The following is a 17,542-nucleotide window of genomic DNA, read 5'->3' on the forward strand; positions in this document are numbered from 1 at the left end:
CCAGGCCTGCTAGTAGATCAGGCAGCCTGGAACAGACACAGGTGGCACTACTGGGGGAAGATGAGAAGAGAGGAGAGTTTTTTTCATTGACATCGCTAACCATAAAAGATTTGGCCCTGTACTGTAGGCTATGTCTGTGCAGTGCGTGTGTGTCTGCATGTGTATCAAAGTGCAGCTGCTGGTGTAAACATGGGCGTGATGATCCTGCTGCTGTGCTTACAGCTGCACATCCCGAACCTCAGTCCAAGCCCTCTGTACATCACAAGCCCATCCTGATTACAGCAGAGCTGTATTAACACATATGGACACAGGAGGCCAACAAGAAAGGCCTTAAACAAACAGGCAGCTGGGGAAAGCTTCATACTCCTTTAATCAGGCCTCTGTGTGTGTGTGTGTGTGTGTGTGTGTGTGCAACATTGCCATACTAACCCAGTAAAAGCAGAGTTACACAGTGACCCAGCTCTAGGTAGCCAGATTGTTTTACAAAAGCTGTTCTCAATGGCACATCTGAGAACACAAAATCCATCTTTTCAGTAGAGAGAGGGAGGATGGATGCTCAAGTGCGTCCAAAATGAAAGGGAGAGTGAAGCGATGAGGCAAGAGAGAGAGAAAGTCACAGAAAATGGTTCACGAAATTCATCTTCTCTCAGCTTCAAAGCACCACTGACTTTGGGCCATCCATCACTAGGATGGGACCACTCAAGAGAATTCCCACATGGGGCCGAAGTTGTTCTGACTCTCTCTTCATGAAGTCTAAACACTATACTCTCTGTGTGTGTTGTGTGTTGTGTGTGCAAACGTGTGGTTGTATCCTTGTTTATGTGTGTTTGTCTGCGCTGAAGAAGTCCTATGCCTCAAAGGGAAGCAAACAGTCTGAAAGAGAGAAGTTTGTCTTAGACCGCCTGCTTTGTGCACACACACGCACACGAGATCTTCCAAAGGAGGGATGTGGGGAGGTCAGACAGGGCACTGCTATCTGTAAATCTATCCGCTGTCTACAGATCAGTTTTCTCCTTAGAGACTCTGAGTCCCATAATTCTTCGGCATTTCCTGGTCAGTTTCCTTCCGCCATTGGCTGTTGAGGACCTCGGGAAGGCAACATATCCTGATATGTGTGTCAGTGGGTCAGAAGACAGAGAGCCGGTGTGTGTCATGTTGGGCAACATAACCTCCAGAGAGCTCGTTCTGTGGAGTGGAAGGAACCCAAGTAGAGCAAAGAGGAGCAACTTACCTTACAACCACTCAACATTAATAGATGACAAAGTCCTGCACTTTTAGGGCCCTTGTTCTAGGTGGCCATAGCACTGCCTGGTACGTAGCCGCACTTAGCGGTAGCAGATACATGGATTTATACTGTATGTGTGCCTGAAGACTTTCTGAGAAACCAGGTTTGCGTGTATAAGAAAGTGGAGACGATGAAATTGCATGTACAGTATGTGCCGCTCACTCCTCTCCCATCCCTTCCGTTCTTTACTTCTCCGCTTTTCCCCTCTTCTCTGCTGCAGGCCCAACAGGCCACATTGTGGCAATTACAGCTCATCACATCATCAGGTGGACTTTAACTGCTTGTTACCCAACGGGAAAACATGACGCATCCAATGGCGATAAACAGATAATAGGCTTTCCTTGAAATTCCTTCAATGGAATTACACCCCCTAGGAGCTGTTTACCGTTTACGAGTCACAAGCAAACATAGGTCCGCACTTAAATGCACACCCAGGCACTGCATCTGTTGACTTTTAAACGCACCATGTTTCCCAGAAGCCCCTGTGACTCAGGAGATCGTACATGTCGACTCCCTGCTGTTGCCTCATTATCGTTAGCATTCAGGTTAGCTCAGTCACTGATGTGGTCTGACCAGACCTTAATGACCAACATACCTTCATCAGCCTTGGGTCATGATGAGAGCCAGCGCAACATGGGAAATAGGTGTGTGTGCGTAGGTATGTGTGTGACTGTGTGCTGGGATCTGTGTCTCCTCTTTGACCAGAAGATGCCAGACAGCAAAGTTCGCCGGTGACTCACCAGTGATACCAACGTCTGTGACTTGAGTACATCTAATAGCTCTGATTGCAAAATTATTGTTAAGAAAGTAGCTATCGTCATGTGTTTATGTGCCTGGATTTGGTATCGCAGCTCCTGCTTGACTGGTTTGACTTATGATGACTGAATGCAGCAAGCAGGGAAGTCTATTCTGTTAACAACCAGGATTCATTAACTTCTATCTTTTCCTGGTTTTAAAGTTCAAAAGTCTGCCCGTAAAGCTGTTTTAATGCAGTCAAGGCTTCACCATCTGCAGAAGGTTTAAATTTGTAGTCCTGCTTTGATTCCCAGAATCCAGAACCTGTCCTAAATGGTGACCGCAAGGCCAGGCTCCATTTCATTCATTTGCAGGCCAGTCAACCTTTTAGACCAGGGGTGCTGTAAATTTGATTCATCATTTATATGCATGTATAAATAGGCTGCGGTCGCATGTGGTGGATGTACCTGCTGCTTGAGCTGGTGCATGAGCCTGTCTTTCTCCCTCTTCAGAGCCATCACTTCCTCCTGGGCTTTCTTCCGTTTGGAGGAGGATAACTCCAGCAGGGCAATGTTAGCATCCTTCTCACTGATGGCTGCCAGCAAAGCCTGCTGCCTGAAGGGGTGAAAAGTGGAACACAGGGTGGAAAAGTTAAGGAGCGACGTTATCGTAAAAGGACAAAATATTAAAAGCAAGTCATATTTATTCTCCAAAGTGAAAATAAAAAGTTAGAACGAGGAAACATTGGATTTTTTCAGTTGGAAAATAAACAGGTGGACAGCACAGAGACACAGATGCCACATCTGCAGCTGTAGGCTCTTTTACGTATGCAGATGTCAGAGCAAGCTCACTCATCCCAGAGCTCCTTAAAGTCAGACAGAGATTCCGCAGAAAAGAAAGCAGACATCTTTGAAGTGGTCTGCTAAGTGCTGTATTAGTCGTACCTCAGTGTGACTCATGGGAATGTCATAGTGTAATGGAGCCCAAATATAGTAGGCCGAGGAGGATATGACATCTTTCCCCTGTCACCGTTGGTTACCACAGTGCATGTGTGTGTGTGTGTGTGGTGGGTGGGTGACAGCAAATGACTGTCCACAGGTGCAGAGGAAACATACCACCCAAGCGTCATCATGCACACACAACCAGATGAATACATCCCCCCCCCCCCCCGGGGCTTTAGAGAGATTGCCTTGCGTAACCCGTCTTCGCAGCAGATTGGTGATGACTATCCTCGTCATCAAGCAGGATCCTGCGAATCCACTGTTGTGACAAACACTTGTGTTATCCGCCCACTCTCGTAAACTCAGAAGCAAAAACACACTCTCACGGGTAGCCAGACACACACACCTCTTGTACTGGGGATAGTGACCTCAGAAACACTGCAAATATGATTAAAAATGGAAGGGAGAGCCTAGGAATACGCGTTTATGTGTACAGCAGACTGTGGCTTAATTTATGTATGGGTCTTTGTCTCTACAAAGTTCATCTGAATGACCATCGCAGGAGTCTCAACCTCTAACTAGTGTTTAGTTACTGAAGGTATTTTAAGTTGGATAAACATAACATGGCTGAACTCCAGACTCTTAAATCGCATTTGAAATTAGCAGGGCATTAAACCAGTATGGTAACGTAATGTGTGGGTTTGTGTGAGGTGAGGGGTAGAGGAAGAGGAGGAGGGAGGGTGCATTCAAAATACACTTTGGACTCAATTAAAAATTGACCTGCATTGGAGTGTTTTTATTCCGTGATTTAAGTCCCTGCAGAAATAACTCAATTGTGAAAATAAACATGCTGAACTCAGAATAAAGTCCTGCAGGTCTGGGACTCAACATTTGGTGTTTTTAGTACAATTATCTGCACGCCGCATCTGGATTCTGGATTCTCCCATATTCAAGGCCTTTAATAGGCCCCTCTGTGTTCATGAGTGCTCAAGTGTGTGCTCGCATGTTGCGCATGTATTTGTGCGGGCAATGCATGTGTGTCCTGACATGGATCGCAGCAGCTAATCACACCATTCATCACCGAGCAGGACCAACGTGACACTTTTCGTCTCCCCACACCTCCACTGTTATTCCTTTTAATGCTCACTGTAATGGGAACACACACACACACACACACACACACACACACACACACACACACACAACACACACACACACACACACACACACAGACAGGCACACACACACACACAGATCTACACTGGACTGTACCAGAGCAAGTGCTTTAGACTGCAGACTTACTCTGCTTGACCTGGCCATTCACACTGTAAAATAGTTAGAAGATTTAGTTTAAAAAAAAAAAAAAAAAAAAAAAAATCCCATCAATAAATCCACAGATCAAACAACACTGTGATAGATTTTCCAATCCTACTTCATGTGGTCCAAATTTACATCCTCAGCCTACTAAACTTAATGATGAATTTAGCTTTTTAGTCAATGGCATCCCAATTCCGTTACTCTATCTCTGGCTGTGTTAAACAGAGTGAAAAGGTGAGGCACAAAGTCATATATGGGCAAGGAATGTGGCACAATGTGTCGCTGTTCTTAAACAATGTGTCAGATTAACAGCCCTAACCTACTCACAGAATGGCCCTCTTTACACCACACTGCCAGATATGGAAACTCAACAACAATGAGTAACATCCCAGTAGTCTCACAGCCACAACCACATCCTGATTCCATTCAGGTTTTAACTGCATGCAAACACAGCTTGGGGATAGTTTCTAAAGTCAGAATGTAACTGTAAATACAAGAGAATAATCACACTATTCCATCTCTTTCAAGGAATAATACAGTCACCATGAGACTGCATTTTCAGAATACTCTGGATATCTAAAAGGGTGATGCATGAAGTGCAGGGTCAATCTGGTGCAAGAAAAGAGTGCAGTGAAAGGTTAGGGCCACTAATCTCCCCACCACCCCCACCCCAGTAAAAGGGGAGGTTTATTTTATCTGTGTACGCATCTCAAAGCGCCAAACACAGATCCATCTCCCTCGGACCACCACTGAGTCACTTCATCAAGGATGGTTACACTCCCATTCATCAAGTTGTCTCTCCTGAATCAGCTAATGAAAGACGTGGTTTTTGCGTGTGCTGTAATTCTTTGTTTATTACACTGAGTGTTGCAGTGACAACCACCCGGTCCACCCCTGCTGAAGAAAAGCCATAAACAGAAAAAAAGTTCTCTCTGTCTGTCTGCTGCAATCCTTTACCCCAAGAATTACTATAATTACTTTTTTTTTGTCTATTTATGACCAAAACATACTATATTTTGCTGTCTGTGAAGACGTGACTGTCACATCCATCTCACCTGCACCCATCTCTTTAGCACAGGTACAGACTTCCCAGCTGAGAATGACCGCCTGACCATGGGACGTTCGAAGCCTGATTGAATGAAACCTCTGAACCGATGTGGCTGCCACGGTTCGCTGCTAAAGCTGAATCACTTCCAGTCTCTAAATTAACACGGCAGATTACGGTACTGTCTCCTTGCGGCTGTTCTCTTGAGTAGCACTGCATGATTCTGCTGAGTGATGTCTTCCTAAAACAATAAAAAGGGGCATTATTATGATTAGCCAGGCTGTAAACTTTGTCTCCCACATCCTCAATCAGTGATTGTGTGAGCATTAAGTGTGTGTGTGTGTGTGCGCCTGCGTGTGTGTGCTGATTAATATTACTCACAGTCTTTGAACCCGAATCACACTGGGGTATTTAATCACATTTAATTTGAGCAGCCATTTGGCATTTGATGTAGAACACGCTCGCAATGCACATAAATCTAGTAGACAGGATTCATCTATCTGATACACATATACACACGCCACACACACACACACACACACACACACACACACACACACACACACACACACACACACACACACACACACACACACACACACACACACACAAAAAGACAAATGTTTGTACTGCATCTGCTGGCTGATCGTGAGTGGGTGAAGCCTCTCTTTTTCCTCCCTTCTTGTCTCACTCCCTGCTTAACTTAGACTTGGCGTGTCTTGGACAAACAAAGGATTATCTTCATTTCCTGTCTGATTGAAAGGGGCGACAATGAAATGGTTTTTCATGACAAACTTGTGATTAGTCTTCATAAAAGTCAGACCCTATGCACTGAGAAGTCAAAAGGCACTTCAATAAAAGGACAAATAAATCCCACTGCTGGATCTCCAAAAAAAGACTCATCTCCTTTAGTTTTTACATTCTACTGAGATAACAATATTTTTGGCTGATAAGATAAACATGAGGCTCACATAAACAGCTGTGTATTTTGATACATCTCACATGTCTCGTATTTTAACTTAGTGTTGCGAGAGCGCATGCAAGGCTCTGTAGAATAGCCCAAGCTGGACTGACAACTTATTTATAAAGGGTGAAATCCTCCGCTGGACTAGAACATGTGATTCCAATTGAACCTTCATGGTCCCTGGGACACATTGAGACATTTGGATCTACAGAGGTGGGAGATGGATGGCTAAAGTACATGACCATGCGATGAGAGGTGAGAGGGAAAGAGAGTGTGTGTGTGTGTGTGTGTGTGTGTGTGTGTGTGTGTGTGGAATGCAAAAGAGTGGAAGAAGAGAAGGGTGAGGAGACGTGAGGCGGAAGGACATAATTCAGGACAAAGGAAAGAAAAACACAGAGAGAAAACTTTGATGAAGATATCTTTGAGGTGGAGCTGCTGTCAGAGGACGGTGATGTCACAGGGCAGATGGGAGACTGGCAGGCCAGACAGATTTCTGGGTGACGATGGGGTTAAGATGGGGTCAAGAGTGAACATATGTGTACATTTGTGTGAAACAAATTCAAAGGAAGAAGACGTGACGTGACGGATGCTGTAGCTGTGAAGGGGTAGAGAAAGCAGGGTAGAGCGACAGGTAAAGAATAGAAACGATCAGAAAAAGGAGAGATGGCGAGATAAGAAGGCAATAGAACAAGGGGGAAGCATGTGTTAGACGAGAGTGACTGCTACCTGTGCTGCATAAGAAAAGAGGGAAGAAAAGGAGAGGTGGAGCTGCTGTCGAAGGACAGAGAGGAGCACAACGGAGCAAAGAAGAAAGGAGCAAAGGTAAAGATTTAAGAGTCCCAGCCTCCCCTAAATCAGCTCAGCGCACTCCATGTTGTTATTCCTAGGCGTCACGGTTGAAGGATATGTGTTTATAATTTGTGTTATGACTTTACTTGAAATTATGAGTGTGGAGACTCAGTGGGACAGAAACAGATGCGTCCGTGTGATGCCCGAGGGAACCATCAATACTGTCTGCCCATAAGTGCAGTATGTGCATGTGTGTGTATGTGTGTGTGTGCATTTGCCTGTCTGTGCACACATTTGTGCTTTCATGTCCTTATGTGTGATGTATTTTGTTAGCAAGAACGCGGGGAGCCTACTAATATCTGTTCCAAGAACATCCATTATGAGTCCTTCTAGTTTGTGATCATGCATTTCCACCACTTAACTGTCCGGCTCTGCAGAAACATTCCACGGGCATTTTATGGCCGAGCCTTGATTGTGAGTGTGTGAAGGTGCAGCACAAAGTCGGGGGGCCCCTGGCTAGGCGGTACTAGAGGCCTGTGGTGAGAGCAAGCAGAGGACATGAGAATAGGGCATGGTTGAGTGACACTATTATTTACGGCCTTGGAAGACCGTGTTATTTATAACTGAGGAGGTAGGGAAAATGTCTATTTCCAACATAAAACACATGCTCTGGCTTCATTTGGTAAGCTTACTGCAAAGCCAGTTGAGATGGTAAATCTGTGTTTCAACTCTAAATGTGAGTTAAATGCATTTTTATGAGGTCCAAGTTTTGGCTACCTTAGGTGGGATTAGCTCCATGCTAACCCATAGCAGCTAACCTGCAGCCACATGCCAGCTCTACCTATTACCCACTTCCTTCTGTTTGCTTCCCTAGATTAAAGCCTTTATCTATCTTAATCTGTAAAATAGGATTTATCCATACCCACCACAAACAAAATTTGTATGCCTGTCTTGTTGGGAAATTCATGTCAACTCCAATATTCCTCTTGAGCAGTTATATTAGACATTTCATGCTAATCCTGGGCTTTAAGCAAGAATGTTAAACTTAACATGCTAACCTTGAGCTGTGCTTCCCAAGAAAAATCCATGACAGCAGATGGTTCTACCAGGACTTGGCCAGGTTGTGTGTGTTTTCACTTCACTAATAAAATATACAACCCACTTACTCTGCTCACCCCCACTCCTACACTAGTGCTCTGACTGGTGGAAGGGGAAGGTTGGGGTGGGTGGGTGGGTGGGTGGGGGGGTGGTCTAATTGAAAGAGTATGTATCAGTTTTACAGCAACAAGGGGGAAAATACGAGGGGACAAAAATCAACAAATCTGCCAAAACTAGCCAAATGTTTAGAGTGGGAGCAGGGACGAGGAGAGATGGCTGACTGCTCCCAGAGATGAGCAGGACCAGACGACCACCGCTGCATTCCAGTCACAGAGAGTGGGAGAGAGACAGAGAGACCCAGACAGACAGAAAGAGAGAGAGAGAGAGACCAGGTGGCTGTGCATGTGTGAATGCAGACAGATGAGATGAAGATATCATTCTAGCTTTTCTCTCAAAATTTAGACTATCTTGTCAAGGCAGAGGAAATATCTAAAAGACAAACTTTTAATTGCAATTTAAATATATATATCAATATAATAGGTTTTAAATTCATTGTTCAACATTTTGGAATATGTGTTTATCTGCCTTTTGTCAAAGAAAGCGAGATAAGAAGACTGATGTTAATCTCATGTGACTGGACTGGAAGCAGGGGAAACTGATAGCATGGCTCTCTCCAAAATTCAGAAATATGCTTACTAACATATCTGAAGCTGACTAATGAACGCATGAATGTATCTTCAAATAATTAATCATCAAAAATTAATTAAAAAATAAAAAAAAATAAAGAAAAAGCTTCGGGGTTTGGGGGGAGTTTCATGCTGGAAGTGTTTCTTGGGGAACACCGGCCACTGTGCCTCTGCAAACCCCCTGTCATATATTCATAGTGAGGCTGCTAAGATTGGTACCACTGTGTTTGTACACCTATACCCAAACAGTACTCACTGACCATATCTGTCAGTGTACACGATAGCAGATTAAGAAGCAAAAAAAAAAATCAGCACATCCAACTTAACTCCCCTTAAAATCACAAACTGACATTTTGATATTTTCTGTCATGTAAGGATTAAACAAATAAGATAGGTGTAAATAGGACAGCTTTAGAGGTGTTGGCAGGTGTGTTCTTCACTCTGGGCTGAGCCAGGTTTCCCCGCTTTCCAGTCTTCACGCTAAGCTCAGCTACACACATCCTGCGTCTAGCTCTATTTAACACACAGCTATGAGACTGATATCTTCTCATCTAACTCTATGAATGAATGCAGATAAGCACATTCCCTAAAATGACGAACTACTGAAGCACAAACTGCAGACGGTCTGACTGAATGACTGGTGGGGGGTTTTGTCCTATCTCACTTCCAGCTCCATTGCGTCACCTTCTGAGTATCAAGGGGTTGGTGGATTCCTGTTGTAAAAAAACAATGGATAAACAAACAAGGCCTCGTGGGGTGTCAGTGATGATTATGATGTCACCAGCAGCTTTTTCCCATTTGGATGACCTTGGGTGTCTCCATGTGTGCCCGTGTTGGCTTGAGTGCCTGTGTGGGCGTACTTTTTTCCTGCGTAACCTCGGTCTTTCACATTAATGCGAGAAAAACACAATCCAAATCAGATTACGCAAAGCTTCTGCCAATCTTTAGAGCCGTCTGGCATAAGGCCCGCCTACACAGCTTCAACCAATAAGGTGAGCTCTGACCCCGAACCTCCAGGGACCCCACCAATAGCCAAGCAGCGATTTTCACTCTCTGAAAGAGGAGGTTTGTTTTCTGTCTTTATCATCGCTTAGCTGACTGACAATGTCTCCCCAAGGCACAACAAACAAGACGGGGGGTACTGTACTGTACCACACACGTGTGGGAGTCCCCTGACTCGCAGTTATACACAAGTACAGGCACACACACAAACACACAAACACACACACACACACACACACACACACACACACACACACACACACACACACACACACACTCACACATACATACAGCAGCTGGGTTGTTTAAGCTCCCTGTCATCTGAGAAAGAGAGGTGAGGGTCACAGAATGAGTAACACAGCTCCAGTCACACTACTGTAAGAACACACACACCGAGGGAGGGGGAAACATACACACATATGCAGCGTGTTAAGAAAGAGCATTAAGGCCTCAGTATAAACACTGATGAGTTATTCCCCCCCCACCCCCCCACCCCAACTTGTCTGTGTCTGAACCCACCAGAGCACTGTCCCACCACAACCCCCCCTCTTCCACATATTTTTAACATCAAAAGATGAAAACTACAATATGTGGCAAAGGGGAGGGTGTTTTGTTGAGGTCACGTTAGATCAAAGTAGAGCAACCAAACCTTCAAAAGTTCAATTTAAAGTGACAGAACAAATAAAAGCAGTGAATCCAAAAAAATTTGATAAGACGGAATAAGATATTTTTTGCTTCTGATCAGAATTGCTGCTGTTTCATCATCTCTTGACAGACAAACTGATAAAATTCAATTTATCATTTCAGCACTTAAGACACTTGAAAGCAGATTCTCCATCCCCTTTTTTCTGCGTTTTTCCTTTCTTTGTCTAATCATAACAAACAAAGTAAGCTATATTTGCATATTACACACGAACAGTAGCATTATTAGTTCTCTCACTCTTCCTCTCTTTCCGTACCGGGGTGAGAGAGGAGCTACAGCGAAGCCTCTACTCTAAACTGTCAGTAATGTAAACTGGAAATACCAGGAGGGCACCTTCTGCGCTGCGTCATTTGACATGGAGATCCTCTGGTGTTGTCTTGTGTGTGTTCCACTGTGTTAAAAATAAACCTCTGTCAAGTTCATCATGGGATCTTGGGCCGGAAGGCCACCACAGTATGTGGTCTTTTTCTCTCCCCATCCTCATTCCACCCCCCCCTTTTCTTTTGCCAATCAAAGAGAGGAGCCACTCATCGAGAAGGGGAGAATGGCATCACCTCCGCCTTGGACCTCTCTATCATTCGACTTCTCTCTCCCTCTATCATTCTGTATATGGCTCCGCCGTGCCCTATACTCACTCCAGAGTGGGGCTAAATATTAAGTTCAAGGAGGTTATGCAAACACGTTGAAACAGCCATCCTTGGCCTAAGTATTACCCTGAACCCTTCAATTACCCGCCTTGCTTTCCTCTCTCCCCATTCCTCCTGCCTTTCCTGTCCTCCGTACGGGTTCTCTCACTCCGGTCATCTAACTGCAGCCTGGAAATACAGCGCACACTCATGACGTGGGGCCAAAAAGCCTTAAAATATCAGGGGCAGAGAGTACAACATAGCGGCGCACTATTACACATGCGCGCACACAAACGTGCACCCAAAATACACACGTACACACAAACCGATGAAAGATGGGTCCAGAAAACAGTGGGAGCGAGTACCCCTGGTGTATTTTCTGTGTTCCAAATCTAGGGCCTGGCGGTGGACCACAGCTGAACCACAGCCGACATGCGGTGGAATGGGAGGCCACCACACTCACTTCCCTTAAAGGAGCCATAGAAACACATACACATACGGGCCATTACAGAATAACACACACTCAGACGCTCAGACACACATATCCACACATGTTCGGCAATTTCCTGGATAGCACTGTCATGACGATGGGAGTCCATGTTTAAAAAGTGGTTTGAGGTGAAGGGACAGATCTGTATGGGCTGTTTCCCACAATGCTTTGCCAGACAATTACACAACCCAATTAATGTGGTTACTACAGCACAGCTAGGACTTTGCTCTGTGCAAAGGCGGGTGAGCGTGCGCGTAGGCGTGCGTGAGAAAGAAGATGTGTGTACGCTCCTTTGGCCTGTATTACTCTCTGAATTATAGCTTTCCTTGGAGCTTGGACTCGTCGATTTCCCGTCAGTGTGTAAAGGACACGCAAGGTCACACCAGCATTCACCCCACACTCCATCAGCCAATCACAGTTATTTCCAATCACAGCCACATGAGCTCAACTATTATAAAAGCTGGATAGCTGGAAAACTACACAGAACATGTTGTGTGTCTTTCCAGCACAGAGCTCTGTTTCTTTCATAGAACGAAACCTGAACCAGAACTAAATGATGAGAGAGGCGTTTTTTTTTGTTTTTTTTCAAGTAAAACATGGTTTTTGAAACTTAATTATATAGTGTAAACATTTTTTCACAGTTAAACCAACATAAATCCTTAAACAATGTGCATACATGTAATATAGTCTGTCACACTCTGTTATACAACATTTCACAGACTCAGCAAAACAAACTTTTGATCAGACGCACCTGTCTAACTTTGTTGAAATTTTATATTTGTATTTTTTGTGTCATTGTATAATTATTATTTTTAATTGTGGTAGCATTTTAATGTTGTAGCGGTTTGAAGTACAGCTGATTCATACACTGTTGGGTGGGTTAAAATGATAATTCATCATCCTGCTACACATTGAACATGTTGTTCATAGATTTCACATGTAAAATCTACAAAACAGCTCGCAACCATAGCTGTCAAATAAATGTAGGAGTCAAAAAGTAAAAAGTTTCCCTCTGATATGTAGTGGAGTCAAAGAATTGAGAAACTAAGGAAGTGTGAGTGGCCTTAGGTTCTGTGCTTGAGTAAATGTACTAACCACCTGCACGCACAAAGCTGCATGCGAGTAGATCGCCACATAGATTGAGCACATACACATACAGTACACACTCACACATCTGCTAATAATTAGCAACCCCGTGATTCCAATCTAGGTTAATAGTTTTCTTTTAATGAAGGACGGTAAAATGTAAGTAAAAAAAAAAAAAAAAAGGCTCCAACTGCTCTGCTCTGCTTTGTGTTGAGGCAGCAAGAACCACATGCTCTCTTTACAGTCTGCTACACAAACACACTCTGACCACATACTAACTTATATAGACTTCATTAGCCCAGCTTTAAAGTGCTTTAAAGTGTGGAGGGGGAAAAAAGTAAGAAATCATGAAAGAGAGATGCAGACACAAATCCTGACAGTTTCATTCTCTCACACATACATACATACATACATACACACACACACACACACACACACACACACACACACACACACACACACACACACACACACACACACACACACACACTCAGTACAGAGTGGGCTGGGTGAGGGTACTGATTAGAGGAGCTGTTGCCAGGTCTGGACAGGTCTGCTGTATATTTAGACAGATCTGTGAGGATCATGGGATCAAAGAGTGACATGATTACTACCTGGCCTTCTGATAAAAAAAAAAAAAAACACCTCACTATTATTTCCCTGTCAATACCCACAGGAATACACACATTGGGAATTACCCCGCACATATCTGACACATTCACACACACACAAACGCTATGATAAACTTACAGTCGTGGGTTCCAGCGTTAAAAAAAACAAACAAAAGACACACTGAGCTGTACTGGCACACAGTAGCCACACAGGTAGACGCAAGGACACACACATGTGCACGCACGCACGCGCACACACACACACACACACACACACACACACACACATACAGACATAAACAACCACACCGCTCTATAATCTGGGTAATTTGTACGTTGAAGCCAGTGCAGACAGATCATGCCTCTGGTACACCGAACCTGTTGCATCATTTAATGTGCTTGTTCGACAGTTGGTGTGTAAATTTCCCAATAGAGACGTACCCTCATTTGTAAAGTATAGTTGTGAATGAGCTTCATGTGAGAAGACACATTCAAACAAATCGCGCTCTTGTCATAACGGCGTTTCTTGTTCTTGCTGAGAGCTGAGTGTGCGACTATACATTTTTACGAGAGCGAGAGTATGAAAATTGAAGCTGCAATTGTGGACGCAAAGTGTACACACACGTGTGCACAAGCATGACACAGCAAAAGTGTGTGCCTTGTAATCAGTGCAACAACAAAAAAAAAAAAGTAGACTTGCTCTTTGACTTTTTTTGCTCCCTGCCTCGGGTTTTCTTGCTGGACTCAGCACAGTTTCCTACAGTCTTTGTTATGCTCGGTCTGCTCTTTCTCTCAAACGTGCATAAAATTATAAACTGATCCACAGACAACATACACACAAAAACACAGACTGCACTGAACCGTTGTAAGTCCTCGGCCGGCCCTCCCACACCTGCGCATGGATTCCAGCATACGTCTTTTTAATAAACAGACCAGTGGTAGTGTGCAGTCAGATGCTGCTGACAGACTCACTGATTTCCAGATAGATAACACACACACATACACGGCCAAGCCAGCTCCCTTGGCAGATTACATCACAGTTATTGTAACAATGGCTTCCACTCAGTGCTTTTGCTGGCTATGGTTACATACAGGAGGGTGTGTATGTGTGTGAACAAGTTTGTTTCTTTTACTAGTTATTGATTCTTTCATGATCATTCTGTAGTGTCAGTTTATTGTAATGTTGCACTAAAAATATGTCAGTTTCTTTTTTTTAAATGGACACAAAATGTAGAAACAAAGTCAAATGTGTTTGTGTTTATATGCAGAAGAGAGACACAGGTTGATGAATCTTCCTCTATGTGTGTGTGTGTGCGTGCTGTGACCATCATGATGTGTTGTTCTGTGCAAAGACGCAGATGCGCTCCCCTGAGACACACACACACACACACACACACACACACACACACACACACACATACACATATACACACACACACAACCAAAACTTTTTTAAGGGGGCACTGCACCCTCTTGCTGACCTTACATCACTCCTCTCTTTGTGAATGCCATTCAGCTATTACACTCAGTATTACATCTTCACATATGACAGGGAAGATTCAGACTTCCCACTATCAGTTTCTTCACACAGATCTACCAATAATCATCAATAACAATAACAGACAATAAATTCAAATATAAAGCATTGCGTTCTATTCTCTTATCAGAAGCAGACGAACACCGTGAAGCCATTTTGCAAGTGACAAAACGATTTCCTGTGGAGGTCTTTAAACGTCTAACCTAGAAGCACTCGTAGACTACAAGCTAATAATACAGTGTGTTAATTGACTGACCATACAGTAAGTAACAACACACGACTGACCTATATACAAAATGTCTTCCCATTCCCTCTGAGCACGACCTAACAATGAATCAGATTAGAGTGTAAAAGACACAGTCCTGGACCCCCTCTGGCCGCCCCGCTTTGTCCGTATGCATGTGAAGATTTGTTTAGGTGTGTGTGAGCTGTGTTGTAAATATCGTGAGCATGGTGTCTGTTTTCGGGGGTTGTTAGGTCTCCTGCCACTGTTAAGATATAACGGAGAGAAGGCAGGTGTGTTTTTGCGTTTCCCGAACTTTGAAAGGGAAACCTGCTGAGATTCCGCAGAAAGGCGGGGAGTGTTACAGAGAAAGTGGCAGATAGTCAGTTGGCGTTTAGAAAAACAAACAAACTTACAGCTCAAAAAAGTGTGTGTTCATTTTACATACTCTTTCCACTATGATAGCATGATGTGCATTAATTAACAGCTCAAATTTTAAATTTTTTTTTGCAGAGGATGGTCCGGAGACCACCTCAGAGCTCCGGGAGATCCAAAATAAGACTCTGTCGGGAAGGGCACAGACGCACGTACAAACATTTTGACATGAAAATCTGTCCGTGTCACAGAACATCAACTTTAAAAGGTGGTGAGGAGCATGTGAGGACTATGAGTTAGCAAGCAAGAAAGAAAAAAAATGTTTATTTGCTCTTTTATCTTCAGTCATGCAGTCAGACATACCAGGAAGCTGCTTAGAGGTTTGGGGAAACACTGGCACGAAACACACTCTGACTGACATGTCAAGATGTCTGCAGTGTGGTCGTGCGTGCAGATACATGTGGGCCTGTGCTTCTGTGCAAATGTTGCATGAGCGGGTTCAGTGTTTATCCTGCATGTGTATTGTTTGTGCCAATGTGTCTGTGTGTGCGCGCGCATGTGCTTATTGTGCAGCCGAGCTCCCGAAGTGACATGTCAGGACACTGATGTCAGGAAACTGAGACACTCTTGAGTCTGATAAACAAACCATGCCAGGAGGAAGATCTAAACAATGTGCCGCAATTGCTTTATTACTCAGTGTTTGCCCTAGGTGTCGTGTTACCGAAGTCTTCACAACCATAAAAGCCTTCTCTACGGTTCAGCACTGTGTTTGTGTGTGTGTGTGTGTGTGTGTGTGTGTGTGTGTTTGCTCTGGCAGAGGCTCCCCTGTGACTGGTTATATTGGACATGCTCAAACAAAGCTAAACACACAACAGGAGCCGCAAGCAATTAGGGCCTGCCATAGTGCATAACTCCTCTCTGAACACCCTCTGTTTCCCCTCACCATCCACAAGTCTCTGCTGCCATGAGTCTCCATCCACAACACACACACACATATCAGTCTCAGTAACATTTGCGTGCTCACTCTGCGCTGGCATCCTGTGTGGCATCGGGAGCAATAACACTGTTTGTGTGTATGTCATCTTCAGCATTAAATGTAAACCTCAGTGGGCAGAACATCGCTGACTGGCACGGGAATGCATGTAATGCTAGCAGGCAGCTTAATCCTCTGGATTAATACACATTAGGATGGTTTAGCGGAGAGCCGGGTGGGCCCTGTGTCTCCATTTCATCTTGTCACTGGGGCAAATTTGTCTCTATCCACATTATGATGATACACCTACTTGCTTTCCTGACTTTACTGCTGTTTGATGCATTTTAAGACATACAATTTTTTTTATTTATTTTTTTTATTTCTTACTTCTCTCTACTGCTGTGGCTTCTGCACAGTAGATGATTAAGACATCCTGTTATTGCAGAGCAAGGCCAGTCACATTGACTGATGGATATCCAGTTTGAATCAGATCGTCTGGAGCCTGAGCAGAGGGTGATATCTCACTGCCTGTGGCTTGGAGAGCAGACACAGTGAGGATCTGTTTCAAATCAATGTAAGAAAAACGGGTAAACTCAATCTGGGTCGACCTCTTTCTCCCTCTGCCCCCATAACCCCAACTCTCTCCTCCTCTCTCTTTGTCTTTCTGGCTCTCTCTTGCTGCGTTTGGGTGTCTCTTTGGCCTTTTGTCACTGAACACCTCATAAGGGAGACTTTTCTTTAAGCAAAAAAAGAAAAAGAAAAAGAAAAAGAAAAACGTGAAGGAAGACAGGATGGAGAGATGGAACATTGCTACAGTTGGAGACAGGGTGTTGGGGTAGGGTGTGTGTATTTGTGTAGTGGGGGTACGCCTGTACCAGTTGTGTAGTAATAAAGCTAATGATTGCCATCTGGCCAGCGAACAGATTCCCAAATTCTTGTTTTTTCATGTCACTGAGTTACCAGGCCATTATTACAGCCCGGCCTGTGTGCCACTTCTTTAAACCAAACCATTACTTTAAGCTTAAGACCTGGTTAGACTGAATGAGATGCAGCATG

At 44.1% G+C, this 17,542-nt stretch overlaps 1 protein-coding gene across 15 annotated transcripts in view; it reads right to left on the bottom strand.

Annotated features, from left to right (window-relative positions):
* LOC130174624 (ERC protein 2-like) overlaps positions 1 to 17,542 on the bottom strand; it is a 151,968-nt gene that overhangs the window by 42,155 nt on the left and 92,271 nt on the right. For all 15 annotated transcript variants that reach the window (XM_056384635.1, XM_056384634.1, XM_056384632.1 and 12 more), the window contains one exon: positions 2,488 to 2,635. In XM_056384635.1, coding sequence (XP_056240610.1) covers positions 2,488 to 2,635 — 148 coding nt within the window. The remainder of the gene's footprint in view (positions 1 to 2,487; positions 2,636 to 17,542) is intronic.

The sequence above is a fragment of the Seriola aureovittata genome, chromosome 9 (assembly GCF_021018895.1).
Source record: "Seriola aureovittata isolate HTS-2021-v1 ecotype China chromosome 9, ASM2101889v1, whole genome shotgun sequence".
NCBI classification, from domain to species: domain Eukaryota; kingdom Metazoa; phylum Chordata; class Actinopteri; order Carangiformes; family Carangidae; genus Seriola; species Seriola aureovittata.